The sequence below is a fragment of the Rhododendron vialii genome, chromosome 3a, assembly GCF_030253575.1.
Source record: "Rhododendron vialii isolate Sample 1 chromosome 3a, ASM3025357v1".
NCBI lineage: Eukaryota > Viridiplantae > Streptophyta > Magnoliopsida > Ericales > Ericaceae > Rhododendron > Rhododendron vialii.
Genome location: NC_080559.1, coordinates 17,891,458 through 17,909,973, shown reverse-complemented (window position 1 = coordinate 17,909,973; position 18,516 = coordinate 17,891,458). Strand labels below are relative to the sequence as shown.

At 38.4% G+C, this 18,516-nt stretch overlaps 2 protein-coding genes and 1 long non-coding RNA gene across 3 annotated transcripts in view; 1 reads left to right on the top strand and 2 right to left on the bottom strand.

The window, feature by feature from the left end:
• Nucleotides 1–4,626: 4,626 nt before the first annotated feature.
• LOC131319235 (uncharacterized) lies at nucleotides 4,627–10,800 on the bottom strand. Its single transcript, XM_058349401.1, has 10 exons — nucleotides 10,326–10,800; nucleotides 10,124–10,199; nucleotides 9,919–10,016; nucleotides 7,877–7,978; nucleotides 7,676–7,762; nucleotides 7,255–7,371; nucleotides 6,579–6,682; nucleotides 6,020–6,159; nucleotides 5,796–5,932; nucleotides 4,627–5,190 (listed from the first exon to the last, which is right to left on the bottom strand). The coding sequence occupies exons 1-10, from the start codon at nucleotides 10,608–10,610 to the stop codon at nucleotides 5,011–5,013; spliced, it is 1,326 nt and encodes a 441-aa protein (XP_058205384.1). The 5' UTR covers nucleotides 10,611–10,800; the 3' UTR covers nucleotides 4,627–5,010.
• A 93-nt stretch (nucleotides 10,801–10,893) lies between these two features.
• LOC131319237 (uncharacterized) lies at nucleotides 10,894–13,210 on the top strand. Its single transcript, XR_009197929.1, has 2 exons — nucleotides 10,894–11,030; nucleotides 11,211–13,210. It is a non-coding gene; the product is annotated as an uncharacterized LOC131319237 (long non-coding RNA).
• Nucleotides 13,211–13,435: 225 nt separating this feature from the next.
• Nucleotides 13,436–18,516, bottom strand: part of LOC131321174 (uncharacterized) — a 62,148-nt gene continuing 57,067 nt past the window's right edge. Inside the window, exons 2-4 of the mRNA XM_058352178.1 lie at nucleotides 14,051–14,198; nucleotides 13,595–13,969; nucleotides 13,436–13,468 (exon numbers count right to left, since the gene is read on the bottom strand). Of these exons, the coding sequence (XP_058208161.1) occupies nucleotides 13,436–13,468; nucleotides 13,595–13,969; nucleotides 14,051–14,191 (549 nt within the window). The 5' untranslated portion in view covers nucleotides 14,192–14,198. The remainder of the gene's footprint in view (nucleotides 13,469–13,594; nucleotides 13,970–14,050; nucleotides 14,199–18,516) is intronic.

Sequence of the window (18,516 nt, the reverse complement as noted above, 5' to 3'; positions counted from 1 at the left end):
TTATCCAATCCCCACTAACACCCCATCAACAAAAATTTTACATACTTATACCCCTTGAACTCACAAGCAAAGCGAGATTGTTAATTTTTCTGTCAAAAGTAATGAAAAAGTGTCTAAAGTTCCTGAAATACTCTTAAGCATAACATCATGTTTTGGTTAAACGAATGGTTCTTCTTTTCTTTCTATAACATGCTTTCAATCTTCACAGCATGTTCTCATTAACAAAATGGTTCAACATCTATCACAAGGATATTTTAGTTGTGCTATTATGGTCATCAAATTATTGAAAGCATCTTTGACCCAAGAAACAAGGGTAGATGTTTCAGATTAGAATAAAATAGAAAGAGATAGAGAAAGAGTGAGAGAGAGGGAGGGGGCAAGGGGGAGAGGGAGAGGGGCAAAGTTGCAAGTTTCAACCCTTTGAGAACTTGACAAAACTAAATTTGCCATTTAATAGATTTCACAATAATAAATGAGTCTTTTTCCTTTGACGAAATCGAATACATGTATAAAAGAAGCATGTTTTTAGAAATGCTTATTATTTTCTGTTTTGTGACCTATCATTTCTTGTAATCCACTACCACTGAAGTTATTTCTAAAACAGAGCAACCAGGCCTAAAATCAAGGAAACAAGAACAAAAAGAAACAACCAAAGGCAATGGAAAGAGAACAAAAATTGTATTTGATTGAATAGAGTTGTGAACAGAAAAAATAAATCAAACAAGTCACATGAGACACTCCAATACTTCAAAACATGCCAAACTTCTTTGGTCTAGCTCATACATTTGCATAGTCATTGGAAATTTTTTTATCTGAACCTTGAATCTCATGGCTTGTATAGTGTGTACGATTAATTAGCCCACCAGTAACTAATTCATGTTGCATTTGACAAATAACTTATGATTATTTAATCCTCTTATGTGGTTATTTTACTCGTAAAAATGGCGTTTATTTTGATCACATTATAGACCTATTACTTAGCCCAATATATCCTTATAAAATAGATGAGTTATCTTTAATCTTTGCTAGATATGCTAGATTTTGTCGCTTTTTTTTTTTTTAGCAATTTTTTTTATTAATCTCTGAATTTGAAAATTAAAAAGATTAAAAGGACAAGGACAAATGAAAATGAAAATTACTCCTGAGACCCAAGTGTTGGTCAAGGACCAACCAAACCCTAAAACACAACTCCTAACCTAAACTCCTGCCCTCCTGCCCTCCTGCCCTTTGTGTTCCTTGCATCTCGAAACTCCTGATCATCTTTTCTTGCACTGTATATTCTCTTGGAATATTTGGTCTCTAATTCTGGATTGGTGGCATGTTCCGTAGGTTTGTTCTAATTCGTTGGCAGATTTAGCTATATGATGGTTTGACAGCGGGTTTAGGAATCTGGAGAAAAATATATGGGAAGTGTCTTTCTATGCCATTTTGTGGTCTTTGTAGCTAGCCCGGAATGACCTCGTCTTTAACAATGCAAATTTGAGTGTTGAGGTAGTAGGAGAATTGGTGAAAACTAGAGTCGCATTGTGGATGAAGACCAAGTTCGGAATCAAGATTTATTCGGTGGAGTTTAAATTGTTTCTTAACGGTATTCGTAAGCTCAAATTGTAGTTTTTATTGAGGTGTAGTGGCTGTCTAACTTTTTGTTGGATGGGCTGGTCACTGTTTTCGTTTGACTTGTTCTACCTTCGATGTACCCTTTCGAGTTTCTATAAAAGTTTCGTTTGCCGAGAAAAAAAAACTATTTGAACCATGTTGCCGCCTTAACACCCAGAACCTCAATTGATAAGGATCCGAAACGCCACCATTGTCGCGCAGACCGTTGTGAACCCGTTGAATGTCACTGGTCCCAAAAAAGCTCCAAGCCAGCCACGGACGCCTCGCATCCCAACCTCCACCCATTGCCGCCGCACACACTCATCTGATGCACCCAAAAACAACCCTAGAAACACCACCTGTTGCCGAACCTCTCAAACCCCCATGTTGCTGCTGAACACCTCAGATCCGAGAACCCCCCGCCATCACCACCGCTGCGACCCCCACCTAGAAAAAGAAAACCTGCATAAAGAACACACCCAAAACACCGCCGACCACGCAGCCGCCGCCGTCCACAACCAACGCCTCCACCACGAACAAAACGCAGCAGCAGACCCCCCCCCCCCCCCCCCCCCCGACAAGCCGCAGCCCATCCGCCGCCGCCACCGTACCACAAACTCCACAACAAGACCTGAAACGGATCCCAGCCCGACGGAGGGGCCGGGCGGGGAACCAGCAGGCACAGTGCCGTTAGGCAATAAACCGGTACATCCAGCAATGATAACTGGTGGGAGCTCACCGAGAACGAGAGGGCCACAAGACCGTTGGGCAAGAAATCGGCACAACATCCAGCAATGAAGACCGGCGAGCCCTCTCCGGTTAGGAAGCGGAAACGAGGGGAGGAGAGGAGGGAAAACCGAGGAGGGGAAGCGACGGTAGGGGAAGAGACGGTAGATCCGAAAATGACAAGGGAAATTGTCTTTTAGAGCTAAAGACAAGGGAATAAGGGAAATTGTCTTCGTGATTATGTGCTCCTTTGGGTTTGCTGAGAATCAATTAAATAGTTGGTAAAAATAAAATTTTCCCTATTTTTTAAAAGGATCTTGTTACTGGTACAACAGATTTTACACAGACAGCGCGTATAGTGCGCGTTTGGGGCCGTTTCGGATCCAACAAAGATAATCGGAGCCGCTCATTTTGTTCAATATATTTTTCTTAAGGTCTTTGTAAAAAATTAGCTTCATCCGAAAACGATAAAGGCATTTGCGAAGTGTCCAAAATCCCTGTAAAAGAATTCTTAAGAGATTTGGGACCCTTCGCAAATGCCCTTATCGTTTTCGGATGAAGCTGATTTTTTACAGACTTTAAGAAAAATATATTGAAAAAAATGAGCGGCTCCGATTATCTTTTTTGGACTCGAGATGGATCCAAAAGTGCGCTGTACCCGCTGCCTGTGTAAAACCTGCTGTACAAGCAGCATTTCGGTTTTTAAAATTTCCTATTATTATACGCTCAAATAAGCGTCATACCACAACTAAACTACTCATTCGTAGTAACTCTATGGAAAGCTGTACAAATTCAATGTCCTTACTGACTGGCTGTCTAATTTTGTTTTCCTCTTCGGTTTTTACTGCCATCAGCTTGAATTGATCTAATCCTCTCCAGTTTTGCACCGGATGACTCAGCAATGGTTTCCCAGTTTCTTGCCTTATTCTATAGTGGATGTCTTTTTCGTTTTTTTCCAGAAATCAGCACAACTTTAGTCCCATGTCTTTCCTACTGTATTTAACATATTTGCTGCAGAAATACCACGAGGTTCTTATATTTATCGGAATTCTATAAACATAGGTGGGAGCAAAAGAGCATACAGCACTCCTGTAATTTGATTTCATGTTTATGCAGTTTTTTGGCATTTCTTTTGCATTAGCCAGTATTCTCTCTCTCTCTCTCTCTCTCTCTCTCTCTCTCTCTCTCTCAGAGTTGCTGATGTTTGTGCTCTTGCACAGGAGCATTTTGGCAGTGTATATATCTTGACTAGGATGCCCGTGGAGTTTTAAGCGCATCATGTTAAGGGGGTCAAAGCGAGGTCTGGTGATAATTGTAGTTTACTTTTGCTAATGACTAATACTATATTTTGTTATGTAAATATATAGGTGGTAAAGAATTCTTGTGGCATAGATGAATGGCTGGATGTTGACAACAAACAAAAAACTGTCTGGTTTTTGGCTGCTCCTCCTATGGAGAAGCGTACGACTACTAACACTAGTTGCTTTTATACTGGAACAGCTTTATAATGGAATCACAGCCATCAAAATTTTGTATCACAAAAACCAGTTACTATGGTAGAGCCTTTGAAAACCTTTACCCAAAAAATAAAATTAAATCCTTCCAAAACAAAACTCTCTCTCTCTCTCTCTCTCTCTCTCTCTCACCGCAACTTTTCCTGTCTCCACGACACCATCTCCTGCATGTCACCAAAATATTTGATTTCTTGCTACTTTGGAGGTTTGGGCCTGCTGAGAGGATGTTAAATTGAAGCCCACAAATACTTCACTGGAGTCACTCGAAATATGAAGAATCCAGGACCGAAAGGGAAATTATACAATTTATACTCTTTCCTCGTAGGAAACCAAAACCTCCCCCTCGAGTAGACGAAGCTGAATTTGGGATCTGTTCTTGTCGAACAAAGTCATATAAAAAGGATTAACACCATCTTTGCTCTGATAAACTGGCGCTCTCTCTCTGTCCTCGACCGTCGATCATGAGAGTGACAACAAAGCCATCGTCATAAACTATCTAGAATGGGACGATTTTGTCCGTCAAAAAAATATATATATCTATCACAAAAAACAAATGGTGATAGACTGGCACGGAAGTAGTTTCCATTTTTCACACGTAGTGAGTGGCGCAAGCGGATTGCCATCTATTTTCATTCTTTCCCTTCACAAATCCACTCCATAAATCTGTTGCTCAAAAACACCCCAAATCGGACACTTTATTTACAAGGCCCCATGTGAAGCCATTCTTCTTCTTCGTCTTCTCCTCCTCCTCTCCTTGCGATCAACATTGAAGCTATGTTCCGGTATGAAATATCCAATAAAAATATTCAATTAATTGAATTTCCACACCATGATTCAGCATGACATAAATTCTAGCCCAGATTTCAGATGTATAACTTAGACTACATGAATCAAAATGTAAAGAAACACCGGTTGAACTAGCATTTTACAAAGGTGGCATTCCTGTTCCCAACCCTAATTGGATTATAAATGCGGCATCTTACTTCATCAAATGCACTTTCGGATGTGAATGTACTCTATTTCTCCTCTAACATCTCATTGCACTTTCAAACCTGCTGCATCCCACAGGTCGTATCACTTCATGGGGATGTGAAAAATGCCAACCGATTTCTTCTAAAACTGTCAGGAGGATGGATCTCAAACCAGAAGAGGCATATTCCGGAACTTTTAGAGATCAACACAGAAGTGGCATATCTGGTTGAGATTGCGAGCTGTCAGAGTTGTCTGCAACCAAGGGACTCTTTTGGAACTCATTTCTTAGCTGTCCACAAGCAGCACTTGCATCCAGGCCTCGTGTTTGGCGTACACTGGCAGTTATTTTACGCGATTCTAGAGCAGCTTCAAATGCGGCCACCTGCCAAAATTATATGATTAATATAAGTGGCAACTTCAGGAATTATGCTGTGTAGGATCATAGGAATTTTTTCCTCCAGAAGTACGAAAAAAATCAAGAAAAAAATTCAAAATGAAATGAATCAAATAATACAAGGAAAAATGTATCCATTTTCACTTGTTCAATTAAAAAAACTGATCCAGTTGAAATTTTTTAGTTTACTACTCCCTCAGTCTCTTTTTAAGTGTATCCTATGAAAGACGTGCAATTTTCGGATTAAAAAGTAAAGAACTTCCGTGCATAATTTTATAACTTTTTGGCACCAATTTAAAGAACTACAGAGTAATTCAGATCTTTAATTTGGAGCAAATAAATTGAAAAAATTATGCGCGGAAGTACTATCATTTTTTATCTGAAAATTGCACGTCTCTTTGTAGGGGACACTTAAAAGGGTTTGAAGGGAGTACTACATTAGATCCAAACTAGTAACCAAACTAATTGATGTCAACTCAAATGATACAAACATATCAAATATTTCAACAAGTTGAAGGAAGAATAAGAATGCATCAATTTCATCCACGTAAGGACTAAGGGGTGATGCAAGAAAAATGAGAAAATAAACATACAGCTTTTCTATAGGGACGCCGGTATTCGGAACCTTCAATTGGATTGAAAGGTATCAGGTTCACATGATAACCACGTCCCCACTCATGTAGTAGCTCTGCAAGTTCTATCGCATGCTCGACTGTATCATTGACTCCAGCTGCCAATAAAAGCCACATCAATTTTCTGTTGTTCAATTATTTGAGAGGGGAAGGTAACAGAAAGTTTAGGTTCCAAATGACAATACCTAGAAGTGTATACTCAAAAGTTACCCGTCGACTGGTCTCTTGGAAGTAATCTGTGCAATCTTTCATAATTGCATGCAGAGGGTAGGATTTCGCACTTGGCACAATTGTTTCCCTAAGTTTCTGGTTTGGAGCATGTAAGCTGATGTACAAGGAAGCGGATGTGGGGAGAGAAAGATGAATAAACAAGTAAATATAATGATGACAGCAAGAAAACACAACAGGAAAAGATATTAAGACAAATGGTCTTTTAATATAAAACTAGAGCAAAACTACACCTTATGAAGATTGCATATAACACAGAGAATATTCAAAAAGAAAAACGAAAAACGAAAGCTCTGTAATGTGCAAATACATACTACATATCCCCAATACAACACGTAGAAAGTATCTATTTCTTCAAAGCAACAAGTGCAACAGATGTATAAGGAAGTCATTTCTCAATACAATGTCCAAAAAAAGGGATAAGAATCATATGATTGTGGACCAAGTCAAATAAATCATTTAAACAGGTGATTCTTGAACAATGGCAAAATTATTCGTATGTTAACAATAAACTACCTGACAGCCAAGGTGGACTGAAGTTTGTTAGAAGCCAACTTTTTAATTGTGTTGGGAACCCCAACAGTCGAAATTGTCATCATTCGTTGCCCAATTTGCACGTCCTTAAAAATGGAAGCAGGGAAGGAGGAAAAGAAGAAGATAAGAACACAAAACGTAGAAAGTGGGATTGAAATCCAAAAGCGTACAATTGTTGCACTATTAAGTATTAACTACCAGTAGAGGTACCTTCATTAAGGGAGAATTGTGCTAAAACATCAATGGAATAAGAGAGTAACTGCGAGTATGAAAAATCCACACACTTGAAAAACTTCACAAGAACCACCTTTGATGTAACTGTAAGGTTGCTGAATTCAAATGCTACAAAATTTGTAACTAAAATTGCTTCCCATTTTTAAACCATGGGAAACCTGATGAATTCTGAGAAAGTAAATATGTATTCAAACAAGTATTTTGCATTCCAGTAATCTTAAAACAAATAGCCCTGATTTTTTTTTGACAAGAAATATATAGCCCTGATAGATGATAGTAAATCTCACAAATAATGTCATCCATTATAGTACTATTTCACCAAGTAAAGATGTCAAAGTGTCTACTTTAAAAGACATCATCTGCTTCAGAGAGGTTAAAAAATGTCCAGCAACTGCATGATAGTATTAAGGAGTTGTAAATGCACCTTATTCAAGCATTGATGCGCTTCAAGAACTGCTTTGAGGTTCAGCATAGGCTCACCCATTCCCATGAAGACCACATTTGTAACCCTTTGCTGGAAGAGCTCCTCTATTGCCAAAACCTGTGCATGTGAAAAGTCTGACACTTTGAACGACATATAGAAGTGAGACATTGCAAGATACCAAGATTGATAGTGAAAATAATAACTACAAGAAACGAAGGCAATGCTTGTATAAACAACAAGACTTTCTAGACCTAAGGAGATTTCCATAACCTAGTTTCGTTTATGCTGATGGAGGATCTTACATTAATTGCACATCAATTGGTTTCTTTTCAATATAGTCTAAACATCAATGCAGCTCCTGTTTGGGGAGTCTAGAGATAAATAAAATAAAATAAAATAAAAAAAGAGATGTGACAAGAACCTGCTCTATAATTTCATGTCTCTGAAGGTTCCTTGAGAATCCCCCCTTGCCAGTAGCACAGAATGAGCAGCGCAAGGGACAGCCTACCTAAATAAAATCATAACGGAGGAAATAACAAATTTAACTTAAAATCACGTCAATAATTACCTGCACATGCATAGAACCAACCCATTAACAGAAACTTATTCTGGTCAAAAGTACCTGTGATGAGACACATGCAGTAAGGCGAGAAGAGCCTTTATCATCTTTAACTGGTATACCAACTGTTTCAACTAGTCTGTTGTCCTCTAACTTTAATAATAACTGCACAATCAGTCATGAGAAGAGAATTTGTGAATCCGAAAGACAACCTTTACGGAGAAAGGAAGGGGGAGGGGAGCAAGAGGGAGGAGATTTTCAATGCAAGATTCATAGTTAATAAATTGGGCCAAATCAGCCTGTAAAGGATAAATATCTCCACTTTAGGTATAAAGCTATAGCTAAGCGAGACTATTGATCCAAATATGTAATTAAATTCTTCTCAAGCATTGTTTAGTGCTTCAAAAGTTTAGAAAAAGTTATACTGAAGACTGGACAACAATGTTAAACTCCTGATAATTTTTCGTCCACATTTTTTGTTTATATGAGACGAATATTCTCAACAAAAATAACTTAATATCGAGATGGGTTCTGTAGAGATGTAAAATGAACCAAGATACTCGTGTTCAATTCCTTAAAAGCTCATCGGACAACATACTGTCACACATAACAAACCAAAGCTTGTACATGTTTTGAAGCTTGTAAATCTTTGAGTTCGGCTCAACAAGCTTATATTACATGAGAAATTGAAGACTTGGGCTAAGCTTGTAAGCATAGAGAAATAGTTCGCAATGGGGAGGACGATACGACCTCAAAATCAGTCTCCATGCGGGTTCTCTAGCACTGATGTTGAATCAGAAAGAAAATTTTATGCTGAATCAGAGAACTTGCGATGTGATAAGCCCATCATTTGAGCCAACTATAACAAAGGAGAAACTTTCATTTCTGAGTGGTTTCTTTCTTCTCTTATTTGGGATCAAAATCTTTCACTCTTTGTTTCACTTGAGGATGTTTGTGCCTGCTGATTCGGTTATAAGCTTTGAATCTATATCACAAAGCGCTAGTCCGATTGATCAAGAAATCTCTCTCCAAAGAACTGGCAGGGGAAGTTGCACCAGTTTTGATATGAGCCCATTTTGAACATGGTGATCTAAGAAAACCCATTTCAGTTTGCAAAATCTGAAGATGCAATATTTTTTTCATTTTCTACTATCACGTACAAATATTGCTCCATATAGAAGAAAATCTCCATCCATTTTGCACTGTCAGCTATCATGTATTGGATGAGAGACAAGTGTGGTGGTGCCTACAGTCCAGTCACCAGTGCTTGGGAAGTCAGGTCAGGAGTACAACAAAGAAAAAACCCATAAGAACATCACAGTCTTATTTTCACCACCACATCCATTCTCTAAGCACAACCATATCATCACTTCCACAACCTTAAGCATCACCATCACCACCACAGCTATTTGTCTATCATGTCCTGAGAGTTCAAATTATTCAACTACACAAAACATTTTCTTTGATAGGATTCAGCCCAACGCAATATATGTTTCCAATTGGAAAAGGTTGAAATCCATTTAGCATCCCCAATTTTTTGGGGAATTCTTCACTTTTAACTGGGAAATTGTCTGTGGTACGCAATTCGAACACATTTCCAATTCTACTAATCAGATAATACCGCTAAATATACAATCTTGCTGGCCTGCAGCCTCAAAAACCAATTCCAAGGCTTAAAACAGATCAATCTCATATAGCCCCAGCTCAAATCAAGCTCTAACAATGTCATTCATCGCACATAACCGTCCCCAAGACTTCTTAACACGCCATAGCAGGACTCATAAATGCAAATGACAAACTTAAATATTTGGAGACCCAGTGATGAATCCATCCACCCTTTCATTGTACTCGGAATAGTAAATATGAGGAATTAAATATCAAAAGTAAATGCTACGCAACCAAACCATAAAGGGAATTGCAGACGAAAAGTAAAAAATCACCTTTTCACTATTTATGACATAGCAGGACTCATCAATGTAATTCATCCACCCTTTCACCATTTTGTAATTAAACAATCAACAAAATAATTCAAAAATCCAAGTAGTTTATCCATCGAAAGGGATGGTTACACATAAGATAATTAACACTTGCTGAACCATTAGTACCTTAACAGTGCCATCAGCCGCAGTGAGGGCTTGATGAACCGGTGACCGCCCAACCCTCCACCCGGCATCCCGAAGGTTACTCCTGAATGCCTGTGGTACTGTTCACTCAAAATCACATCACATAAACCGAAAAAGTCGTATATAACAATTCTATGACCAATCAAATCAAAATCCCAAAAAAGAAATGGAAATGGAGAGCACTTACAATTGCTGAAATCCTCAATGTCTTTGACCTTCCTCTTGTATAGAAGATGATGAAGTTGTTTCCCTCTATATTTTTCCTAAATTCAATTCCAAAAGTAGACAATTACCTTATAGAATTAAGGGGAAAAAAAAAGAGAGACTACTCGAATAAAATTCAATATTCTAAATCAAAATACCTAAAAAGAAGTTCACTTTAGGTTTACCTGACCTAAGTCGGCGGCGAGTTGTTGAAGCTCTAGCTCCGACATGCCGAGGAGCACGTGCGAGTCAGCGTGCGGGAGTTTCTTGACGGAGGGTAAGGTGACGGCAGCACGCGAGGAGATTGTTAGGGCACGAGACCGTATCGCACGTGCGAGAGGAACGGAGCATGTGTGATGAAGTAATGCCATTGACGGTGGGGGTAAAAGGAGCTCGCTGTGTCTGCTGTATGCTCCGATGGAGTGCAGAGAAAACAAGAACCCCGACACCTCACAGGAGGGAAGAGCCATAGAACATCTTCGGCCTTACCCAAATTTGCATGTCAAAATTCGGGTAAAAATCCATTTCGGATCAGGCTAGTTCCAATCGCAAAATGATCCCCAATAAATATGTATATATATTTTTTTATACTTTCAAGACTACAATCCGGATCCCTTAAGAGATCCCGGATGAAGTTGTGGTGCAGGATCAAGCTGTGAGCCGTTGGATTTAATTCAACGGCCAAAAAAAGAGATGCCAATAAAGTTTCGGAAAATTACAGTTTACCCCCTCAATCCTACACTTGCCCCCTTCGGATTTTCATTCCAAGCAGACAGACGAAAGAAAGAAAAGCAGAGCAGAAAACCCACGCGACGAACGAAGAGGAGAAAACCCAACTCGACGAACGAAGACGAACGAAAACCCAACGGCTGAAGGTCTCTCTCTCTCAGGTTCGATTATCTGATCTCTCTCTCTCTCTCGATTTGTTCCCATTCGATTTAGGATTTCATTTCTCTCAAAAAATTGGGGAAACTACAGATTTTTTTTGTTAGGGTTTCGATTCTCTAATCTCTCTCTCTCTGGATCGTTCTCTGTCTAAGAAATTAGGTTTTTTTTTTTTTTTTGTTAAGGTTTCGATTTCGAATAACGAACGAAGACGAACGACGAAGATTGAAGCCAGCATCCACCGAGGCATCTCGAAGAAAAAAAAAATATGGTTAGTAGATGTGATTTTGCAAACCCTAACAGCTTATCCATCCTTTTCCAATGCTTATTTGAGCTTTTTGTGCTATTTATCAGTTATTGTTTGATTTCTTATTCCTTGTGAAATCAGCTTCTTTTCACTGTGTGAAAGAAAGGCAACATAATAGTTTTTTTTTTTTTCAAGTGCTGTGTTTTGATAAAGCAACAAGATTGGTTTTCCTCATTATCTTTGTAAGAATGAAACTTGATGGGTTGAATCTAATATGGTTTTCCTCATATCATTTGGTCGGGGAATAGGTGGGGGCATTGAATCTTCCATATTGCCAGCACCCAATCCGTGCCTTTGTGCTAGCTGAGCATGGTTCTGCCATGACTTAAAGATACTGTATACACTTGTAATATTGTCCACCCACTTAAGGCTGTTGGAGGAAATTGGATGTAGCATTAGTAAATCATATAGGCTTGCTACATGTTATTGAATGTGTTCAGCTGATATATTAGTTTTCACAAAATAAATGAGTTGCTTGTTATCACTTTCCTGTATACCGATGTGTATGAATGAAGTATTTTTGCCATGTCTATTTCTTGTGAATCCTCATGTTAGCATAGCTGAATTTTCGTATTTTCCTATCCTTTTTCCATACTAGTGCTATTGTTGCTAGTGCTGGTGCTATTCTTTAGTCTCTATTCTATTTTTTTCCTAATGCATTACTTACATCCATTTTAAACATTCCTTACAAAAGCTTGTTTTTGTTACTGGCTGTTCTCAAAATGGAGTCACGGCATATATTAGTGTGTCGACGAAAATTTATTCTTTTCTCTTTTCACAAAACCGGAACCTTTTATGTGTAGTATTACATGTCTATGTTCTCATATTTAATATGCTACAGAGATAATTTTGTTTGACACGGATATAGTATTCACAGATATGAGTGGAGGATGGCCATGTAAAATCAATATGGCCTCGGAGACTAGACTCAACCAATTCTGAACATGGCTGGTGTTCCTCCCACTGTTTTTGATATAGGTTTTGGTTTCATAGAAACGTATGGACTTGTTTTTACTTGAAGGACCAGAAGCTTGTTTGCAAAACTTAAGTTGGGAAAAATCTTGCAAGTCTGCCTTTTTTTTCTTTTATATGACTTAGTATCTTGAATCTGTGGACAAATATTCTTAGGCAGGGGATTGTATTCCTAAGAAGCTCACAATGGAAGGAAGTAGTTCGGGTAACAATGAAAGTGGTGATCCCGATTTTGGGATCTTTTGTTATTGCGGAGAACCAATACCATTGAGCCACACAAGTACTTGCTCCACAGATTTTCTGTCAGACCAGCAACACTTTGCTGTTGATCAATTTTAGTTGTCATGGTTATCTGCTGCTGGTTGCTGTTTACTGCTGCAGGCTGCTGCTGTTATGGTAGCAGGTACTCACTGTTGATGTTGTTACCTACGGGTTTTATGACCTCTTTCTATGAGGTGAAGCCCCATGTTCATTCCACCTATTCCATGAGGAATTCATCTTGTGCCATTTGGTGGATCAAGCGGATGCATATTGGCATTTTGTTATCCTTTTGTTACTATCACTTTGGAAACAGAGCATATCAGCTAGCTTATGTAGCCATTTGGTGTAAACAATTTTTCTTTTACTCTTGTTTGTTTTTCTTTTTTTCCTTCTGGGGTATGCCCCTTGTAAGCTGTATATTCGGTTGTCCTTTTATTTCAAGCTATTTTACCCAAAAAAAACATTTGTAGTAGTTTGACTGTGGCCAGCTTCTGTGTTTGGTGTGAAGTACTTTCAGATATGTGTTTGGCCAGCTTTCTACTGTGACATGTCCATGGGAGGGGGCATAGGACGTGTTCTCTTATCTTCTCTGGTTCTTGATCATTCTTTGGAGAGGAAAATAATGGTAAAAAACAGAAAAGTTCAGAACTGGAGCGTGTGAATCGTGAACATGACCACCATTTGATAATATGATAACTATGAAAGTTAAGAATGGAATGCATGAATGCAAAAACTTGAATGCCATATGGCAGAGCACCATCCTATATTTTGTGCATTATGGAAGACCTGCAAAGGGTTTTCCAGTAACCAATAGTGTGTGATCTACTTGTTTTTTTGTTCTGAAATTCGTAATGTAGAGCTTTTAGTCATCTACCACCTAATCGTCGAATATTCATTATCCACCTGCAACAAATGTATAGTACGCAGAGTAAACTAGGAACTACTAGAACTTCCAAATGTATAGTACACAACTAGCACCATAACTATTGAAATTCCCCATTTTCCTTGTGATTCAAACTAATCTCCAACCAAGAAACAAACACAAAAAAACATGTCTATGCCATTCCATGTGCCAGAATGAAAGTAACCATGTTCATAACAAATGTTCCTCATGTTCGGAACAGTTTCAGCGTTTTTCGTGAACCACAAAACAATGCATAAAACTAATAACATAATCAAACACTTTGTTTTGTAGTCAAACACTTTAGCTTCAACTTCTTGTAATTTCTTCCGCAGCTTCCCGTTCTCCCTTGTAAGTTCTTCCACCTTCTTCCTCAAAACTTGATTATCTCTTCTCAAGTCTGAAATTTCCCTCTCCATATTCTTCTTGTCAGCTTGCAACATTTGTTTTTCCATGTCACTTTCAGAGTCAATCCAATAGAAGAAACCACATCCATTAGGTAGCTGGATATAATTTTTAAAAAAAGGACATCAGTTTTTAATGGATAGAATAAATAATAAATAAATAAAACAAAATATTACTACCTTATAGTTTACACAACCTAGAAATCTTCTTCCCCAATTAGCCTCTGCTTTTGAAGTTCTTATAGGTGATGGTATTCCACATTTGCAAGGAGGGCCTTCAATTATGCTATTGAAATGGGAAGGAGAAGAAGTAGAAGACATCTTTGTACTGCAAAACAAATATTTGATTTACTAACATAGAGTGATTATTATCAGTGTGGTTTCCAGTATAAGCAAACTAAACAAGTGAAAAATTATCCGTGGCTGACATGGAAGCATTTCCAGTATTTTCAAAGTTGAATATGATAAAAATGTGATTAGAATGGAGTACAATAAAAACTTGACATTGCCATATATTCAGGAGACCTAGATACACAAACGAAAAATTATTAATTATTATGCCTCGCATTGACATGAAAAAGATGACCGGACAAACCATTTACTGTATTTTCTCCTCCTGAGTCCTGAACATTGGCACCACCACATAAAAATGACATGGCCATGAACTGCCACTAAAACCACCATTATGGCAGTCTTAGAGCAAGATTCCACCCTCCTATAAAAGCACAAGCCAATTTACAACCTCATATAACCGACTAGGTCTACATCCCGCTGGATATTTGGACAAGACTCCAATGCACTAAATATCCATCACTTGAAGGTCCAAAAGTGATCTCGAAATCTTATGTTTCACTGTATTTGTTAATGTAAGGGGTGGAAAAAAATTGAAAATTTGCTTTCCTACCATGCGCTATGACGTCAACACATTAATAATACCGTACTCGACGATAATGGTATGGCATAATCCACTTCCTTGAAGCACCAGAACTTTTCTGATCTCTTTTCTAACCTGTGACGTGTCCCGTTAATACTTCTTGACTGATTACCGAAAGTAGTTCCATGATTAACTTAACTAGATCTGATATGTGGGAACTCTTTGGGAAAAAGCTATTTTGGCTAGACACTGAGAGGCCAAATGGCCAAGTATTCTTTTTGGATATGAGAGGCCAAATCAGCTTAGGTCGGGATAAATAAAATTGACAAGCAGCAGTAGGGTTTCATTTCCCTCCGAAAAAATCACTAGGTAGAAATACAGAAAATAAAATGACAAACACACATAGCTATATCTCCATTCCTGCATTCAAAAAAATGGTTAAAAAAAATCAACAAAATGGTTTTTTTTTTTTTTTTTGGGGGGAAAATCGAACCACAAATTAGGGCTTCAAATCGATAGAAACCCAAAATCGAACCCTAATCGCAAAACACAAAAATCAAACGGATTCGAGAGAGAGATAGACAAAGAGAGATCGGGAGAGAGAGACCTTTAGTTTGACGAAGAACGAAGAAGAAGAAGAACATCAAAGCCAGACTTGTGGTGTTCTCCTGTGTTCATGAAGAAGAGCCCTAATAAACGGGTTAGGGTTTTTGGTTCTCGTACGGAACGAGATAGGCACACAGAGAGAGAGAGAGACACCTTGTGGTGTTCTTCTTCTTGTTCTTCGTCGAATCCGTCTGAGTGCTAGCTTCGTCGTCTTCGTCGAAATCGCCTGAGTTTCGTTGCTCTCTCTCTCTCTCTCTCTCTCTCTCTCTCTCTCTCTCTCTCTTCGTTCGTCGTCATTCATCGCGTGGGTTTTCTGCTCTGCTTTTCTCTCTTCGTCTGTCTGCGTGGAATGAAAATCCGAAGGGGGCAAGTGTAGGGTTAAGGGGGTAAACTGTAATTTCTCGAGACTTTATTGGCATCTCTTTTCCTGGCCGTTGGATTAAATCCAACGGCTCACAGCTTGATCCCGCACCACAGCTTCATCCGGGATCCCTCGGATTGTTCAAGACTATTTCCCGCAATTTTTGTTTCCCAAAACTATTTCGGCCAAAAGGGTAGTACACATCTCTCTTTAACGATGTTGTTTTTATTCCGCAACCAGCTTCAGAATTCTTCCAAAAGAGAATAGGGAATGATCGAGACTTCAGCATTCAGATATCCAAGGAGAGAGAGAGAGAGAGAGAGTGAGTGAGTTACAGGTATCCAAACTTGGAAAAGTCATGATGTTTACGATGCCATGTTCTCATAATTTTTATATTTCTATCAATATCAGATTAAATTTATTTTTATACGTTGACAAACTACTATGTGAGCGCTACAAGATAAACGGTTCAGATTATAACAATCAATGCATGGTAGGCACCACAACAGTGCCAATAGAAAACCCACTACTTCCACGGCCGGTGGAAAGAATTTAATCTACCCTAGATATGCTCAAGGTTACTGGGAGAAAAGGCCAAATAGATAATTTTGTCCAAATAAAATGTTTTGGGGTGTTGTTACCAAAAATTCTTATTTTCTTTCCAATCGACGGAGAATCGACGGGAAATCGTATCGTAAAGCTTGCTGGAATGTGGGTGTGAAAAGTGGAGTTTGGTTCCTTGCCGTATTTCAGGACTTCTTTGGAAACAAACAATGAAGTGGATGAAGTATGGAAGAAGATTAACAAAATGGACTTTATTAACCCTCAAAGTAGAAGAACATCCAATCGAGATGATTGAGTGAACAATTACAAGTTAATTCTACTCCTAGAAAAGAAAAGATAAAGGCCTGATTGGCGTTGTTTGTGTGTCCTTACAATGAGGCCTAAAAAGGCTATTTATAGGAAAACAAATATGCGCAGGAAATAACTTCCCAACTTCTTCAATACTCCTTATTCTCCTTTGCTTCCACTTGTCCAAATAACTTCCCACTAACATCACAATGTGTAGGACAATGACAAGTATTATTTTCAACCGCCAAGTGTGTAGGACAATGCCATGTGTCCTTTCAACTTCCAAGTAAATAGAGATACGCCAAGTGTCTTGCACATGTTATTAAAATACAAATACCAAAAATAATAATAAAATAGGTTGCATTTCCATAATCGTCACCCTTCGGTCGATTATCGACGGGCGGTGATTATATGGTCCAAACAATGCCCCCCTTATTCATTTGGGTGAAGTGCTAACGTAACCCAAGTGAATAATGAACTAGTTTTAAATCACCCCTCTGTCGATATCAACGGGTGATAACTCTTTACGGTGTAAACATTTGCCCCCCAACTCTCGAAGAGTTTTAGATAACTTTTACACCAACCCTTTCATTTTTTTTGATTGACACAACAAAGCCTTAAAGGGTTAAAAAATCACCGTCGAGAGTAACATGGTGTCATACTTGTCTGTCGATAATTTCCTTTAAGCTAATTCCTACCGAAAGGTAACGAGGAAATGTGATCTATTGGAGCATTATGACCCTTAGCACAATAGGCATGTGTAAACCATTAATCAACAGAGATTGGTTTATATCTAGCCAAGTATCTTGTTGGATTGTCAATCGACAGAGCCAAGTACCAATCGACAGAGCCAAATATCCATCAACAGAGCCAAGTATCCTGATGGATTGTCAATTGACAGAGACTGGTTTTGTATGCTTGGAATTCATGTCAACCTATGAACAGGTTAATCTAGAACAAAGGCCTATGCAAAAAAGTTGTCGATTAAAAATAGCCTATTCCAGGACACATAAAAATTGCGGCCAACGTGCTTTGAGTTTCGAACTTTCAAACCAAAATTGACTCTTCTAAAGATGAGTTTGCCCCCCATGCAAACTCCATATCAAAAAAGAGAGGGCAATTTCTTATTTCATAATTCGGCCACAGCCTTAGTGGAAAGCCAAAGATGGTATCGACGGGCCTTGAATACAGTCAACAAGCCCTCATTATAATCGATGGTAGTAGCCTTACTTTTTCTGTCGAATTATTTTCATAATATCAACTCTCTTTGAGTTTTAAACTTTCAAACCATATTGGCTCTTGTAAAGATGAGTTTGCCCCTCATGCAAACTTGAAATCATATAAGTGGGCCATTTCTCATTCATAATTGACCACATATGTTCTGATTTTCTTGTAAAATCCGGAACGAAAAATTTAATGAGTAGCCATTGGCCTATCTTTGGCCAAATATAAGAGCGAGCCATTTTCATTATTGGCTTTTGTTTCTCCTCCACATCCTTAAACAATATGGACGTGTGTATAAATATAAGCCATTATTATTTTGTTTTATCGGAAAACAAACTGTTCGAAAGATGAACTTGAAGAATTTTTTGCCTCATTCAAAGGCTAAACTTTCCATAACCACAGTTATGGCTTTCTATATTTTAATGTTCATGGCTCTAAAGCCCACAGGTTGCTTGAATTAATGTTCAACCTTTATAAACGACAAATCTTAGCAAGAGGCAAAGACAACATTGATTACGCTTTCAATTAAATAGTCACAGTGTTTGTCGAAATTTTTCAATGCACGACTGTAAACAGTTTTGGTTCTTTTCTGATGTAAACCACTGAGAATTAGCCAACGAATGGCTTTTCTTTGCATGAATAAATTGTCAAGCCTTGTGAGGCTTTTATTAATATTTGATCTTGCTTCTTCCAGAAATCAACCATACATGCAAACAGAGTTAAGAATTG

Bases quoted from the DNA above. Each gene is read 5' to 3' on its own strand.
- LOC131319235 (XM_058349401.1), bottom strand. From the start codon at position 10,610: ATGGCTCTTCCCTCCTGTGAGGTGTCGGGGTTCTTGTTTTCTCTGCAC. The intron at 10,200-10,325 runs GTAAACCTAAAG...AATTGAATTTAG, and splicing joins TCGCCGCCGACTTAGGTCAG to GAAAAATATAGAGGGAAACA. The intron at 6,683-7,254 runs GTGCATTTACAA...TCCATTTTTAAG, and splicing joins CGCATCAATGCTTGAATAAG to GACGTGCAAATTGGGCAACG.